General features: G+C 48.2%; 1 protein-coding gene across 14 annotated transcripts in view; it reads right to left on the bottom strand.

Moving 5' to 3' along the window:
- Window positions 1–12,711, bottom strand: part of TCF4 (transcription factor 4) — a 243,956-nt gene extending 231,245 nt beyond the window's left edge. For 4 of the 14 annotated variants that reach the window (XM_064438941.1, XM_064438945.1, XM_064438950.1 and 1 more), the window contains exons 1-3: window positions 11,278–11,533; window positions 10,284–10,375; window positions 8,426–8,498 (exon numbers count right to left, since the gene is read on the bottom strand). In XM_064438941.1, coding sequence (XP_064295011.1) covers window positions 8,426–8,498; window positions 10,284–10,375; window positions 11,278–11,383 — 271 coding nt within the window. In that variant the 5' untranslated portion in view covers window positions 11,384–11,533. Of the gene's footprint in view, window positions 1–8,425; window positions 8,499–9,110; window positions 9,134–10,283; window positions 10,376–10,978; window positions 11,002–11,277; window positions 11,535–12,012 lie in introns of those variants that run through there. The other 10 variants (XM_064438952.1, XM_064438953.1, XM_064438951.1 and 7 more) reach the window with 7 other exon arrangements.
- Window positions 12,712–16,765: the final 4,054 nt, after the last annotated feature.

Here is a 16,765-nt window from a genome sequence, read left to right as displayed (position 1 = left end):
AGACACGCACATACGACGAAGCGGGGTGCCAAGGACGGCACTGGCACGGGAAGCGTGTTACAGGGCAGGAAGGGCCGGAGCTGCTGGGAAGGCTGCCGGCAGCGTGCCGGCTCGCAGGCAGCGGATGACAGCCTGCCGTTGCTCACAGAGCCCGAAGCAGGAGCGACTTCGCCTCTCCCAGCAGCCGGAGAGCGCGAGCGCCTCGGCTCCTCTGCCCCTGCCTCGCCACGGCGCGGGCGCCCACGCCAGGGCTGCCGGCGTCCCTTCCTGCGGTGGCGACGGATGCGCTGCTGCAGATTCCGAGTGAAACCCTGAACAGAGCAAATGAAGCCCAGATGCCAGGTGCACTGGAGCCAGCTGAGAATATGAGCGGGCTTTCGGTGAGGAGAGGACCAAGCGGCTGGCGAACACGCCAGTGCAGCGCCCAGCATCCCTCCCCGGTACCCCGCTGAGAGAGCGGAGCAGAAGGCTCTGCCAAGTGCCGGATACATCATCTTAACCTCGGAAGCCTTTTCACCAGGTGAAAAGAAAATCATTATATTCAACAAATCAAGTCTTAGGGGATTAGACAAATTCCACAAGAGTACTGTGCAAATACAGCAGCGCGTGTGAAGCATTGTTTCCAAAATAGATCAATACCCAGCACGGACAACAATAGATTGCCGCTACGTATTGTCATTACTACCAATAGTAGTCTTGAAAGACATCGTTAAACGGTGACTGTCACAATAGCTCTCACGCGAACAATGCTGTTACTGCACCTCCACATCCAATACTTTCTCACTGCTCTGAAATCCACCAAGATAAACCCATTTTTAAATACACCTGGTGGTTTGATATGCAGATCAACTGCACTAGAGTTTACCTTGGCAGAAAGAGTAAACATGCCAACCTTTCTCAGCACTCTTCCCATTTCTGTAAGTTTGCTAAGGAAAGAAATTACACAACCACCTTTGAAAACATTAGAAAAATTATCGAAGAATTTGGTCAATGCTGCCCCTGTGCTTTGCCGAGAAGCGCCAGGCAGAAAGCTTTCACTGCAAACAGGTTAAAGAAGAAAATTTAGCGCGCTAGCGTCACAAGACGGCGGATCTGCGGCCAGGCGCCAGCCCCAAAGCCACAGGTTTGAAAAACTCTGAACGGCACAAATGGCAGAAGGCAGATTTCGGCCTTTGGGCTAGATCCCACGCGGCACACGATACCTCCCAGACGACAAAAAGTGTGGAGGCCCCTCAACATCTCATTGCCTCAGACTGACGGGCAGCATCAGCTGCATAAAGGCAGACGAGGAAATCTGGTAGTGACTTTTACTCAGCAGTGAATAGTACAGAATAAATAACACCAAATTAAATTATTCAAGGGACTCGTTTTAACCATTGTTATTCCTCCCGTCTTCCCAGGTGGAAGAGGAACTCCGTGGACTATCTACAGCCACTGGCAGATGGTACATACTCTTACATGTATATTAATTTTATATGCCTACATCTTCAGCAGGACATGTAAAACATTCCCAGGCGATGCCAGCTCTTCTCTCTGATGACCGCACGGCGAGCTAACTTGAACTAGAAATTTGACTGAGCAACAACGGTGTGATCTGGCCAGGGGGACCCGGCTCACCTGGCCTTCGACAGCCAGAACATGGCGAGCGACACCTCGGCCAAGCCCTAGGTCCTTCGGTGGAGAGGAGGCGTCGCCGGCAAACGATTCCCAGCGCTGATCTGAAACGCCCTGGGGCAATCTCTCCTCTGCCAGCTAAGAGGAGCCCTAGGAGATGTAGGCACCTGACTTTCGTAAGGCTGCAATTCATAAGCTTCAAAACCATAGGCTGCCTCCGATTCAGGACAGAAAAAAAATAATTTCCACTTCTTGAAACGCAATTTCTATCCCTTTTTAGTCCTACTTTGATTATGGCCACTGCCCTGGTATCATTTATCCGGAAAAATTTTGATAAAAGATCTTTAAGCCATTATAAACACATAGCCTGTTCCTTATTAAACAATTGCAGATCTGTTATCTTGGCTTATGGGAACTGATCTAAATAACATCATGATATCAAACACTGAAAACCACAGGCCTGAGGCCACCGGGGCTCTACTCTTTTTCTGGGCCTTGCAAAGACATGATTTTCCAGATACAGAATGTAGTTTACCATTAGAAGTAAATGTTTCATCTGTAAAGCTTACAAAATGACGTTGTTTATCATAGCCGATGGAAAAAAAAAAAAAAAAAGAAAAAAAAGAATAACTTTAAACTCAAAACAAAACTGTTTATATGACAGCTTTTAGTGCTCCACGATTCTGTGCATTTGAGAGAGATTCAAGCAATTACCAGCATAAACTTTCATTACATAGTTCTATTATATATGTTTATGTGACTTAGTTGTTCATCTGTTATTTAAGTGATATCCTCATTACAATAGCACGGTAAAGATATTTGCTGATCTTGTCAAAAAATGTCAAGCAGTTCATTCGCAACATTCCTGGGATCCCAAAGTGTGGGCTTAAATCCTTTTACTTACTGGGTAAGTAAAATATCAAAGCAATTCCAAAATTCAGTAACGGTTTAAATCCTGGGGTGGGGGGAGGAAATAAATACATTCAATCACATGTTCTTTCTGCGGTAGCCAAAAAATAAGTGTAAGTGGTGAAAGATTAAAATTTGTGTGACCTGGTGTTCACAAGATGCACAGGCTGACGATTATTTGTGCCTCTTTAACGTTTCTTGGGAATTCAGTCAATGGGAGCTGCATTTGCCTATGACAAAAATCAATATGAATTTGGGAGTGGCACCAGTACAAACCTAATGGGAAGAAGCCAAATTGTACCTCACACGCTCCCAAATGCCTTTTTTCCCTGCATCCCCTACTGAACACGTTAGACAAGCTTTGTACTCCTACTTAATTCCAAGTCAGACCTAAGTTCACTGGTTTAACAGATACACTTTGTTCGCAGATACCTCGTATCCACTGAATAATCTATGACATTATTTCTGTTACTGCTAAATTTGGCAATGGCAAGCACAAACGTCTCCTCCAAGTGACATTTGGCTGGGTCTGGCCCCCAAGCATTTCAGTCTCTCAGACAGCTAATGCGTATGTTTTTGAATTATTAAATATATTCAGGAGCCTTGACAAGGTAGACGCGCAATGATTATGACAAAAAGTATTTAAAAAAAAGAAAGCTACAGTATCCAACAGGCACGACTGCACTGTTTCAGATACGATTCGCTTAGATGAGAGCCAACACAACCTTTCTGCAGAGTATTTGTTTAGACCCTCTTCCATTTAACAAGGCTAGTTTCCTTCCAACATCAGAAATCAAGGGGATTCGTGGGTTTTTTTCTTTTCTCCTTTTTTTTTTTTTCCTTTAATTACCGAGATAGGACCTTAGCTTCCACATTTAAATATACAGGAGTGATTGTAGGTGGCTGCATCTCTGGATCGTCCTCTGCAGGACTGCCACTGCGAGCAAGATACAGACTCAGAAGTAACCTCTCTTCTTTGCAACTAAATATTTAGCTCCTCCAAGTATGCGCCACGGTGTCTCAGGCCAATTCAAATACCGTAGCGTGGGTCTTTTTTCTGCCCCCACGGAACGCTCTTTAATAGGACTCGGAGGGGAGGAGGATCGAACGCTCCACAAGTAAACATAGCTGGAAGGATGGGAGGTAACTAGCATTCTTCGTCTTCTTAATCATAATTACGAAACATTAGGGATGAAAAATATGGAAGCAGTTGCCTTTGTGTATCTACACAGCTGAAGCCTCAAGTATTTTTTTAACAAGCACAACAGGAGCGGAGTACTGCAACGCGGAGCCGGGGCCGGCGGCGGCAGAGCCGGACCGGGCGAGGGGCCGGGGCGCGGAGGTGCCCTGCCCTGCGCCGCAGACCTGCGATGGCACCTGGCCAGCGGAGGGACGTGGTGCAACACGCGAGCAAAGCCAACACCCAAATTCAGTCTTGATTTTCTGTGTTTTCTGACATGCACCATTACCAGCGTGGGCTACCCCTCAGAGCCACCCATGGCACCGCGATAGCCACGTACCTACTACACCTCCTTCCCTTCCCCATTAAAAGTACTTTTCTGATCCTTATGCTTACAATTTCTCATGGTTTGGGTTTGGGTTTTTTGTTTCTTTGTGGTTTTTTGTTTTGTTTTTTTTTTTTGTTTTGTTTTGTTTTGTTGTGTTTGGGTTTTTCTTTTTTTGCTTTTGAGTGGCAATTCTGCATTATAACCCCTAAAATAAATCACATTCTTCCAAAACCCTCCCTGGTAAAGGGTCTATCCTTCCCTAGCACGCAAACAGGTTATTCCTACTGATGCTTAACAGGACCTATGCACGTGCCCTGAGGTGTGCCTAACCTGAGCAGCAACCAAAACGTTTTCACCATAAAGACTGAATTTAATTCAGGTTTTCTGATAATCCACCAATAATAGCAAAATCATGCACCTTTCCCAGAAGGCCAAGCTCCAAAAACGAACTGTACTTAAAAAAAACCTATATTTGGTTATAATTTACTCACAGGCACATCCAAAGTAACAAAAGGACTTCAAAACCAAGCTCAGTTTGTGATTTCCTAGTTAAAGATGTATTCATTTGTAATCGCTGCCATTCCAATGCAGGACGAGCCCTAACCAAACTAATGGCAAAATTAAGAGCAAGCCTTTAAATCCTTTAAACTGACTTTGCTTTATTCCGTGATGTCTGCGCTAGCACAGATTTTTACATTTTTCTCTGTGTGTGCAATAGGAACGGCCAATCATAAGAATTCAGTTATTTTGCTGCTACTCACACCCACACAATATTCAAACATATACATAGTGGGCAATCTAGAACAGATGCTTGAAAACTTAGGTAAAATTAAATACTTAAAATAGAAGAAGCAGAAATTGAACGCAATCAGGAAGATGTGGGCTTTGATTAACGGTTCAAAAACCGAAATACGCCGAATGTGACAGACCTAGCAAATTCTTCAGCACCACAATTGTTGAAAAACTGCTTCAAAATCCCTTCCCAAAACCGAGCAGCAGCGGCCATCATCCTCCCCTTATTTTACAATAGCTTGCACTTAGATGATGACAAATGCTTACGCTGCGGAAGCTAAGGTAAACTATTCAGTAAATTTTAGAAGATCCGGGAAAATTAATTTTATTTTGGCAACTGTCCTAAAAAAAAAAAGGGGGTGCGGGAGAAGAAAAACAAAAGAAAAACACAGCTTAATTCTAGTGGATGTGTATTGTTCAATTTAAGTAACAGGTATTAAATCACTTTACAAATACAATATAAATTTGAGGTAACTCCAGGGGAGTTTTCTTAAAAATAATTTCAGTCTTCACCAATTCTCCCTGTTAAGGTCAGAGTCTCTAAACCAGCATGGCTGAATTGTTTTAGTGCTCTCTGCTGAACACCTGCAAACATCAAACAAAAACTCCTGGTCCTTTACTGGGTTGACAAAAGCCTTTCATGTGAAAAATGCTCCATGGGAATGTCACGGCTGTGGCTCAGGTTACATTCCTTTCTCCCTTGCAGCCCTCACCATTTCTTAACATGGTAAGAAGCCATGTTTGTGAAATTAAAGATTAAAAGGAAATGTGGCTTCACTTTATTTTCATTCACACGTTACAAATCACAATAGAGCATCATATATTAGATGAGTAAAAAGCCGTTAAGATGACTTTAAGCATAAAATATCACCACACTTCCTAAAGTACAGTTAGTTTCACTTCACTGCTTGGGATTACTTTTCTCTGGGGTCTTTCCCCCCACCCACCCCCTTTTCCCTCCCCCCGTAAGGGAAGTTTCGGGTTAATGCAGAGGAATGACATCTGTGGTTCCCCGTCTCAGTAAATATCATTTTTAAAAGAGGACCATTAAGAGAAGGTCAGCTCAAACTTCAGAGGAGCATCTGTCCAGGAGGAAGAACAGGCTGCATTCGGATCGCTAAACTTCCGTATTATCAATATGCATAATTAGAATGACAAACTGCGTTCAGATGTTATTAATGGCGCTAGCTTTAATCCTTCCATACAGTTACAGAACGCATCCCTTGAAGCAGTTGTCTGGGCGCTATCATACCAAATCTGAATTTCTCGAGTCCCGGCTCATTACACCACCGCAGACCACGCGCTCTCAAGACGCAAGACTCTGGCACGCGGCTAGCTGGCCAGCAAGAGCCCAGGGAAACAATAGCCACGCTTCTCCTGCGTGCAACTGTCTCTCCAGGCCACGCATCCACCCTCGCGCCGAGGGCCAGCGAGGGGCAATTCGCCCGTACCCAGATTCTGACAACTTTCTTGAAATCACCGATCGCTCGCTACGAAACTCCCTGCCTAATAACCGAGCAACACGGTATTGACGTAGTAAATCCAAAATGATTTTCCCTTGGAAGAGCGTACCCTGTGCTGTGTGCCATTGTGCAAACAACCTACCAACATACAGCGCACGTCCCTTTATCAGGCAGGGTACTTCATCCTCCACCAGCAGAGACCGGTGTATTCAAGCATTTACATGGTGTCACAGCGTGGGAGAGTTCAGGTGCTATTTTAAATGGTCTGTATCTTAATATTACTAACTTACTTCAGCTCATTAAATTATTTGTATGTCTAAAATGATGCATCGAAGTTACTTCACTGCTTTCAGATTTAGAGACAATAAACCCCAAGACAACCCCTCGATTTCAGTCACTGTTCAGATCTGCTATCCTGTGGCATTTCTGATCAAAATGATTTCACAAATGAGGTTTACGATGTATTTACTAAATATAACTATCTAGTCAACTGCCCTTAGACCAAGCGTTAGCTGCTGCACTGCCTGGTGTATAAGCATGACAAATTGATTTGTCCGGCACAAACACTCTTCGCCTCTCTCCAGTGAAAACAAATATAGCGAATATTATGCATTCGGTTAAAGCAGTGATTAAAATTACGTAATTCAGAAAATGGCAAAAAAACAGGATTGAAATCTCTAGCTGGTGAGACACAAGGCAAATTACATTTGGAAAGTTATTCCAACCTGACAGCAAAATTCTCCAAGTCACTACATTCATAATATAACCAGATTTGTGAAGACAAAACAAAAGCATGTGATTATTTTGGAAGTCTGGATAGAATAAAATTCACAGAAGGAGTGCTTAATAACCGTAGGCGGCGTTTGATCTAGGATCTCCAAAATGTGCATTACAGACTACCTTCGAAGGAGGAAGTCCTTCCTCGGAAATAAAGTTAGCTGAGGTACTAGTGCATTTAATAAAAATGGCTATGCTGAATGCACAGAAGAGGTTCCTTTAACTGAGGGCAAACTGCAAATACCAGGCACGAAACCATAGGCAATGACGTGTTTATATCTAGATATCCACTGGCAGTTTGCAGCGAGGACCTGTCCAAATTTACCATCTGATTTAGAACAGCACTCTGTGTATAACAATACCACGTACAGTGTGTTGGTATGTGTAACTGCCTGTGCTTTTTAAGACACTGCAACTCTCTACCCGGAGATGTATTTGTGTCCTGTCCAAAACACCACATCCGCAAGGCAGGGAACCCTCTTAAACGAACTCAGCACAAGAGTAAGGAAATTTCAAATGCCTAAGTATCTTTGCTAGTTTTACTTCTAATTTGTCAGGCATATAAAAGCCTCTATATAAAACTTTAGTTGCCAGACAATTATTGTACACATATGTTCTACCGCAAAGAGCTCCGGTATTTCTTTTGTCATCAAACAGGACTCCTGCTTTTATGGAACGCAGAAGTTGCCCATATAGTGCTACTACAACCAAATAAACAAAGATACAAACAAACAAATCCTCCAGGCAAGTCTCAGGGACTCTTCAAAAGCAGTCAAATATTTAGAAAGAAAACGCCCTGATTTCCACCAGGAAAAGAAACTAGCCTCGAGATTTTAATTCACCGAAAAAACATTCCATCAGCAAGCAGTGATCTCTAACAGTACAGAGTTCTTTTCCCGGAAGAGCTCGGTGTTTATGCTCAGATACTTGCCCAGTTATTTATTTAATTTAAGCAGCCTTCAGCTCTTATTCACAAAAATCAATCCTCACGCAAGCAGCTTTGATTGTCATTTCTGACGTACAAAAGAGAGCACCTGAAATTGCAAATAAAAATCTCCAAGGCTCGATTTAAAAAAGATAATGATTTAAACTAGCTCACCTTGAACAATTATACAGAAAGGAGGTTAGGGTTGGTTTTTTTTTTTAAAAAAAAAAAACAAAACACATAAATGTTTGGAAATACTGCGAAAATGCCCCCATCTCATGGAAATAATAACAATAGCCAGCGCTTAGGAATAATTCCGCTCAAATCTGAATGAATCTGCTCCCCAGAAGAGATTACCACAGCCACAACAAAGGTAATGCCTATGGATAAATAACTAACAGCATTTTAACTACAGAGGAAAGAAAAATTTTACATACTTGAGCCAGTAAAATGTCCACTTGCCAAGGAAGTTGGTCCATTTTTCCCACTGCTCACAGGAGGTGAAAACATCTAAAAAAAACAAAGAGGCATTACTACTGGAAAACAAGAGATTCCCGAGTCCACTGTTAGGCAAAAGTTCCTTCCACGTTCGCTGTGAACTACGTTAATAGTTTGTCTACCGCGAAGCATCATCCCCCACAGACCTGAAAACGAGTCAATATTTCTTACAGCCCCCACCAGCCCCTCGCCACCATCATCACGTTTTTATTAGGCTCATTAGCTCCCCAAGCAATATTCGCTTCCCGAAGAGTTTGAGCAATCCCGGTCCCCAGCAGCGCTCTCCAGGCTGGGAAGCGGGGCTCGCTCCCCTCTCCAACTCTCACGCTGACAAAGGCGAAAAAAGTTTTTTTGTTGTTGAAACCTTGGCCATAAATGTAGCAACGTCCATTTCCATCCCGCTTTAGGATTTGCCTGTCATATGTGAACCCAAATAATAATAACGCAAAGTGCCACCTGCCCTAAATTCTCATTTCGTCTCTAACACGAGAGCAATTTGAAGGCAGGCTCTCTCCCTCTCCCCCTCTCGCTCCCTCTCTCTCGCTCCCTCTCTCTCTCCCCAGCATTTATTTCGACCCTAATTGGTTTCTCTCTTCTTCGACGTGTCTAGTGGATAATACGCACCTTCCCTGAGTCAGAGCCTGCAAAAAGCGAAGGAACAAATGGAAAAAGTGCAACAAGCAAAGAGGGGGCTGCGAAGCTGCCTCAGGCTACGTTTCCTGGCCAAACTTCCCCAAGCCATTCCTCCAAAGCAAAGTCTGGGGCGGCAGCAGCAGCAGCAGCAGCACCGCCAGCCCGAAGCAGCCTCATCTACGCGGCGAGGTGCGGGGGGGGGGGGGGGGGCGCGGGGGGGGTGTCAGGTTTTTGCGGGGTGTTGCTGGGCTTTAGGAACAGCCACGCATCTCCCAGCAAAGCGATTCTCCCCTGAAATAAATAAATAACTGGATAGATAGATAGCCCTGACATATTGGGGGGAAGGGAGGGGATGGGGAGAGGAAGGAAGGGGCTGGGAGGGGGAGGGGGAGCCTGACAAAACTAGACAAGTGCACACGTCCGGATTAACGTTTGGCCTCCAAACCAGCCCGGCCGGGAGCAGCCCAAAGGGACAAAAAGTACTTTTTTCTTTTTTTTTTTTTTTTTCCCTCCCCTGTTTCTTTTTTTTTTTTTTCCTTTAAAAAAAAGCACCATCTAGCTGAGGCGGGGGGTGGGGGGGGGCTTCGGAAAAAGACTGGAGCAGTTTTAATGACAGCAGAAGCCATACGAGATTTCAGTGAAAACTTTAAACTGAGACAGTCGTGGATTTCTTTGCACTTTCCACGTGCCAAAAAACCGAAACAAGGGAAGAACTGAAAACAGAATATAAGCAACTAGTTAGCAATTAATTAGTTCGCGTGCCAACAACGCTATAAAACGTAAAGCACGATAAAAGTGCTAGATATTAACTACTGATGAGAAATGTTCGGCTTTAGGGGCGTCTCTTTTTGTACGAATTATTTTAGCCATCCAAGACATTCAAATAAGCTGTGAACGCGATTGCATCTCCCATCACATACAGTAAAAAATAATAAAAAGACTCTAATTTTTGGTTTTGGTTTTTTTTTTTTTAAGCAAAGATATTTACCACGGTTCTAGCTGCTGATTAAAAATTGCCCAATGCACTTAGATCGCAGTTTTGTTTTGGTTTTGTCGGTTTGCTTTTTTGGGTTTGGTTTTTGTTTTTTTTTTTAGTTTAGCAGATCAGCTAGAAGATATTTTTTTTTTTTACAGCTGTTGTTAATTTCCACCGTTGTTTCTTACCGCACTGAAATCCAGTAAATCACTCAGTTCTTTGTCCGTCCCTAAGGCAGCCATTCGCTGTTGGTGATGCATTTTAGCAAAATCACACAAACCTAGAAACATGGAAATAACCGCAATCAGAAACCCAGTCCCGAGCCTTGCAGGAAACACAGTCGGATTTTTCAGGGGGGGTGGGGGGGTCGGGGGGTGGGTAGTTGAGAAGAAGGGAGGGAAAAAAGATGGAGGGGCAGCAAAAACAACAACAACAAAAAAAAAAAAAAAAAAAAAGAAGAAGCGATGTTGTATTTCCAAAGAGGCGATCGAAACCCGGGAACATCCACTCTAAACCCAAATCCGGAGGAGAAAAAAAAAGCCTCGCTGCCGGAGCATCATTTATGCAACAGGAGGTTCAGCGAGGAATGAATGAGGATCCCAGAGAGGAAACTACAGCCATCCGCTCCCAACTTTTTCCCTTCTCCTTCTTCCACGCAAAGTAGCGTTTAGAGGCAGAAACGGCAAACAGCGATAACAGCGATGGGGGGAGCGGGGGGGGGGAAGGAGGGAAAAAAACCCCGAAGCCGCGAAGCGGCAGCTCGGGAGGCGGCGGGGGGGGGGGGGGCGGGGGCGGCGGGGGAGCGCGGAGCAGCCGCGGACAATTAGCCCCGATCGCTAATTTGCGGGGGGGGGGGGGGGGGGGGGAGGGTAATAACAACGACCCGGGAGCGGCCGGGGCCTGCGCGCAGTCACCGGCGACGGGAGGGGTGGGGGGAGAGGGAAGGGGAGGGGGCGCGGAGCGGCGCCGAGCCCGGCGCCCGGCCCAGCTGAGCCCGGCCCAGCTCGGCCCGGCCCGGCGGCCGCCGCCGCCTCACCGCGGCCAGCGCCGCTCCCCCCCTTCCCGGGCTGAGCCGGGCCCCCCCCCCGCGCCGCCCCGGGCCCCCGCCGCCGCGAGCCGAGCCCCGCCGAGCTGAGCCGAGCCCAGGCGGGCCGGGCCCGCCGCCTCCCTAGGCTAGCCTACCCGCCGCGCATGGAGCCGCAGATCCCGGGCAGCCGCCGACTCCCGCCCGCGCCGCACTTTTGCAGGGATTATACTTTAAATTTCCCCAGCTCGCGCACATACACATGGCAAAGCGAGTTTATACGAGGCTGCAAATACACGTGATGCGGAGACTTTGCCAAGAGGAACAATATTTTTTTTCCTCTCTTATTATCCAGTCTTTTTTGTTTTTTTTTTTAAAATTCTGCTTTGTTTTGGTTTGTTTGTGATCCCCCCCGTGCCTACAGCTCCATTTCAACCCCGAGCTTTTCGATTTACGGAGAGCATTGCCGCAAACTTTGCAAAATCGGCCCTTTGACTCGCTTTACGCTCAAGTTTCTGGGGACGATGCCAGCCCCCCCCCCCCAAAGCATGTTATACTTTTTATTTTACATTTTGCCTTTGCAGGCCCGACACGCTCCACAAAAAACTAGTTCGACTTCATTTTCCGGTAGGAAATAAAGCAGCGAGTTTAGCGTTTGCACCTTGGTGTGTATCTCACACGTGTAATTACACCGTGTGTATATAACGCCTATTCAGACACACGAGCAATTCTGTGCGGGCACACACGCCGTGTGCTCTCTATTTGCATTTACACACCCAACAACTTGCAGCTCTTTTTAAATAACACATTGGGATCGACAATTTAAAAAAAAAAAAATTAAAAAAAGAAAAAAAACACAGACAAGTTACTCTAACAGCAAATTGTAACTTTACCTTAAATGGCCACAAATATGTTCACAATATTCCAAGGGGGGAAAAAAAGGAACAAAAATTAAAAAAAAAAAAAAGAAAAAAAAAAGAAGAGAGGAATCTTCTGCCAAAGTGCTTTATTATCTCACACGTGTGTGACCCTCCAAAACCACGAAAAAGTACTGCAAGTGTCAGTCCTGCTCCGGGGTACTCCACAGCTTTACAGGCACCCTACACCTGGCTTTGTTGGGATTTGGGGTTCCCGACCACCAAACGCCCGCCACCAGCTCCCCCACCCCGACAGCCGAGACGCCAGCCAGCCAAAAAAAAAATAAAAAAAAAGAAAAAAATAAGAAAAAAAAGGAAAAAAAATGCAAAAAGAAAGGAAAAGAAAAAAGAAGGTCCGACAACTTTTCCCTCTATTGTTTTTACAAACACATGGTGACTGACACACTGCGAGCGCCGTGGCGGCCCGGGGACTTTCCCCTCTGTCCTTCCTTAAAAAAAAAAAAAAAAACAAAAAAAAACAAAAAAAAAAAAAAAGGCGAAACCCCCAGAGCGAGCGCGGAGCCGCCCGTCCCAAACTTGTTCCAAGTTTACAGCGCTCTCCTCCTCCTCCTCCTCACCACCACGGCCTCCCCCGCGGAGACGCGGATAATAGCATCTTTCCCTGGAAGACACATCGCCAGCCGCTCACATCCGGGCAATGCCCGCCGCCTTATAAGCGCCGCCGCCGCCGCCGCCGCCGCCGCTCGCAGACAATGACGAGGGAGGGAGGGAGGGAGGGAGGCGGGCGGGACGGGCGGGAGGGCGAGTGACTGACTGACGGACGGACTGACTGACTGAGCCAGCGCGGGGCGACCAAGATGGAGGGGCCCGCTGCTGCCGGTGCCGCCGCCCCGCACCGCCGCCCCGGCCCACGCGTTCCGCGGGAGCGCCCGGGGGCGGGGTGGCGGGAAGGAGGGCCCCCCTCCGCCGGGAGTGCGGGGGAGGGGGGGTCCCGCACGCCCCCACGCGCAGGAACGGGGGGGGCTGGGCTTGCTTTGCTTATGTGTTTTTATATCGAAGGGGATTGTGATGGCTCCCGGGAAGTAAAAGGCAAAACTGTGTGGGAAAGGGCAAAAGGAGCAAAAATGGGGAGTGGGAGGAAGGAGGCTGTGCAGGTGGGGGGAGGACGGGGTGGGTGGATGGGGAGGAAGGAGGGCAGGGCCCAGGCCTGGAAGGGATCAGGAGGAATAAACAAGTGGGGTGCTGCTCCGGCAGCTGGGCAGGAGAGCTCTGGACCCCTTTCCTTCCCTCCACTGCTTGCTCAAGAGACCCCCTGTAGTGGTCTTGCACCCACGTTACTCTGCTGGGCCTAGAGGCAAACATATAAACCTAAAAGCAGTTCACAGAAAAGTAAGGTGCTGTCAGTTTAAACCTTTTTGGAACCAGAGGGTACGAAGGCGCCCGGGAATCGCTGTGGGAGCCAGGAGGATGCCCTGGCCCACAGCAGGGATGGGAGGGCCATCAAGGGTGGGTACCGCAGGGCAAGCAGCACCCCGGTACCGTGCTGCTGCGTGGTGAAGGCTGCTGTCCCTGGGGCCCGGCCGGGGGTGCTGCCCATGCATACACCCCCGATAGAACTTCCATCTTTCTACATCCCAGCCCTCGTTTTCACTGATCTGTATCTTCCCCTGATCCTCTCCTGGACTGGAAAGCATCCTCTTTTGCACGATGCACCACGCACACGCTGCAGTATGCTCACAGATACTCTCAGATAAGGACATGGTCATTTGTACCCCATGGTGCAATGGTGAGAGACAGGCAGAAAGGATTTAAAAGGTAAGGGCCTTTCCAAAGGGCACAGGAGTTCAGACATACTGTGCCATACAAAGATACCTGATCGCTCTTAACTGTGAAAATGTTGCCAGGTCAGCTCTGGTCCCCCCTCAGCAGTGCTCCAGCAGCTGGCTTCCCACTGACCGCCAGGCTATCGACATGGAGTATCCGCCATGTTGATGTGAACAAGGCCGTCTTTCAGCATGGCCTGAAAACCAAATGAGAAACAAGGCTGCTAAGATGGCTGCCCACAAGGGGGGTGCATTTGCCAGCATGGAGGGGGTCCCATGGCTGTGTTACACAGGATAACTGGATACCCAGTCTAGACGAGGGGCAAACTCCCTCTGCAGCTGGAGGCTGGGTTTGCTCCTGGAGTCACAACTGCTGATGCCCCACTCAATAGGCTCTTCCCTCAGGAGTACCCAAAGTCACCCGCACCCCCATTTCTCACATGAATTAATGGTTCAGGGAGAGTACTCACCTGCTCATTGCGCTTCTCACTGAGCCGTCAGCCCTCATGGAAGTCAAGCTGGAGTCCCAAAAAGCATCCATAACATCTTCTGTTCCCAGTGGGTTCTGAACACAGCATCACATTTGGTGCCTCCAACAGCCCCTCCATCACATATTGCATACTGGTCCAGGAGGCCCTTCTCTGTACTTCTTCCTTCAGCACAAGTGGCCATAATTTTGCCTGTGCTGCACGTTACCAAGCACCCGTTTCAGAACAGTTGTTGTGCATCCTGCCTATAGGGAAGGAGGGCACAGATGTTCTCCTGGGAGGAGGTGGCACCCACTGCCACTAGGGCTCCGTCTTCTGCCCTGGCCGCAACATTTGGAAGGAGGGACCTGGCACAGGCCCTGGCACAGGGTGTGAGAGCGTACAGGATGGGTGACACTGTGGGGGACATGTATTCAGAGCTGTAACCATCTCCACAGGTGTAAGTCATCCTGGCAATGCAGGCGCTAGAATGGTTTAGGTGCCAGAAGCCCAAGGCCCAGATAACGTGGCAGTCAGGATTTTGGCCTCAGGGGCCTGATGGGAACATTTAAGGAATAGCGTACACAGCCAGTATTACTGCTTTTAGCATATTGGCTTCAATTTGTCTTTGACGACTGCCTCTGTGGCTGGAGTGCCGAGGTCAGTGAGGCTCTGAGGCTGGAACTGATCCTGAACAAAGCCACTGACCGCTGGGGCCGGCTGCGAGTTTCATCGCGCTGCGTGCCGTAGCTGGTACTTCGAACACCTTGTAGCTGAAGAGCAGGTGCGGGAAAGCAGCAAGAGCAGCGTGCCCCACGAGGGGAGGCGGGCTGGGAGCTGTGGGCAACTGCAGGTTGCAGGGCGCAATCCCGTGGCCCCGATGCAGGGGATGGCACAGAGCCCCGATGAAGGTGATGGGGCACGGTCCCGTGGCCCCAGGCGGGTGGGCAGAGCTGGGTGGTGGCAGCCACAGCTCCAGCGCAGCTGTCCTCAGACAAAGGTTGGTACCAAGTGAGGCCTGAGGCCGCCCAGGAGGCCTTGCAAGGGCCTGGGAGCTGTGGGGGATGGGACACCCCGCCTCTGCTGTACCCCCAGAGGGCCTGGGCCGAAATGCAGCTGCTGCGCCAGGGACAGGCCCGGGGGTGGCTCAGGGGGACTGGAGCCGGTGTGGCTGGTGATGGTGGGGAAGCAGCTCTTCCCAGGGCTTGCAGGGCCTGTGCTCCCCAACCCACACACCTGCCCGGGCCCCGGGGCAGCCGCCTGGGAGGCGCAAGCCGCGGGGCTCCATCCCTCAGAGGGACACGGGCAGCTTTCAGAGGGCGAAAGCAGGGCCCCTGTGAGTGAAGGGGCCCTGCCTGATGGCGATGGAAAGGTGCAGAGTGTCCTCGCCCCTGGCTGGCAGGGTCTGGGGCATGGCAAGGGGCACAGAACCAGGGAAGGGTTTAGTGGCGAGGGCTGCTCATCCGCTGTACCCCAGAGCTAGGTGTCGGGGGACACGGCGGGCTGGCAGGGCTCAAAGCACAGCCGTTTCCCTCTATTACTGACGTTTTTTATCTGTGAGTTATTATTCCCTTGGCACCAGCAGTGGTCTTAGCACGGTACGTGGTACACAGAAAAGACAGGGCCGGTGCCAAATTGCTTATTGTTTAAAATGCAGAATTATGTTTTTTCCTCAAAGTGAATCGATACAGAGAAAACCGGAGGGAAAGAAGTATGAGCCCACAGAGGAGAGACAAGGCTTTATTTAATTATTTAACCCAGTAATGTGCCCAGGATCTCCAGATACCGCTGAAGAAATGAAGCATTAGTAGATATTAGACTGGGAGAAGCAGGGCCTCATGAGTCCTGGTTTGGACGCCAGTCGTTCCCCGCGTACGGAAAGGAGGAGGAGGAAGAGGGAGGCTGCGATGCCCTGATGGCGGGCCCTCCAGGGCGAGGGGCTCCCAGGCCCTCCCGCAGGGCGCTGTCCCCCCAGGGATCGGGGGATCTCAGAAACCATGGCCCCGGCCCCGTTTCCTTATTTCTAAATGATTCATTGGTACCATCTCTGTCTGTTGTGCTTAGCTATGTCGGTGCAGCACGTACCTCGTTTAAGCTTACTGCATTTCCTGGCCTGCTGCTGCTCTTCATCATGATTATACCAGGCATGTCATTTCAGTGTTTCAGAAGAAAGAGATTGTTAATGTAATAATTAGGGATGTAAATCACACCTGATCTGTGCCTGGCCTGTTTGGATATCAACTGTGTTTTAGTTCTGGATTAATCAAGTCATAATTAAATAAATTTTTAATATTATCAATAACAAGCATTGGCGGCATTAAAGTAATACAAAAATGCATTGCTTTCAGGGGAAAATAGAGGTAAATATAATTATTCACCTCACAACAGTGTAATATTAATAAGTCACAAAATGTAAATTTACGGTGACACGTAAGACTTCACACATAGTAACACAAGTGGAGCTAGTTTCTGTGGCAA

Source organism: Phalacrocorax carbo, chromosome Z (assembly GCF_963921805.1).
Source record: "Phalacrocorax carbo chromosome Z, bPhaCar2.1, whole genome shotgun sequence".
Lineage (NCBI taxonomy): Eukaryota > Metazoa > Chordata > Aves > Suliformes > Phalacrocoracidae > Phalacrocorax > Phalacrocorax carbo.
The sequence above is the reverse complement of the archived record's forward strand: the minus strand, read 5'-3'. Positions and strand labels throughout refer to the sequence as shown.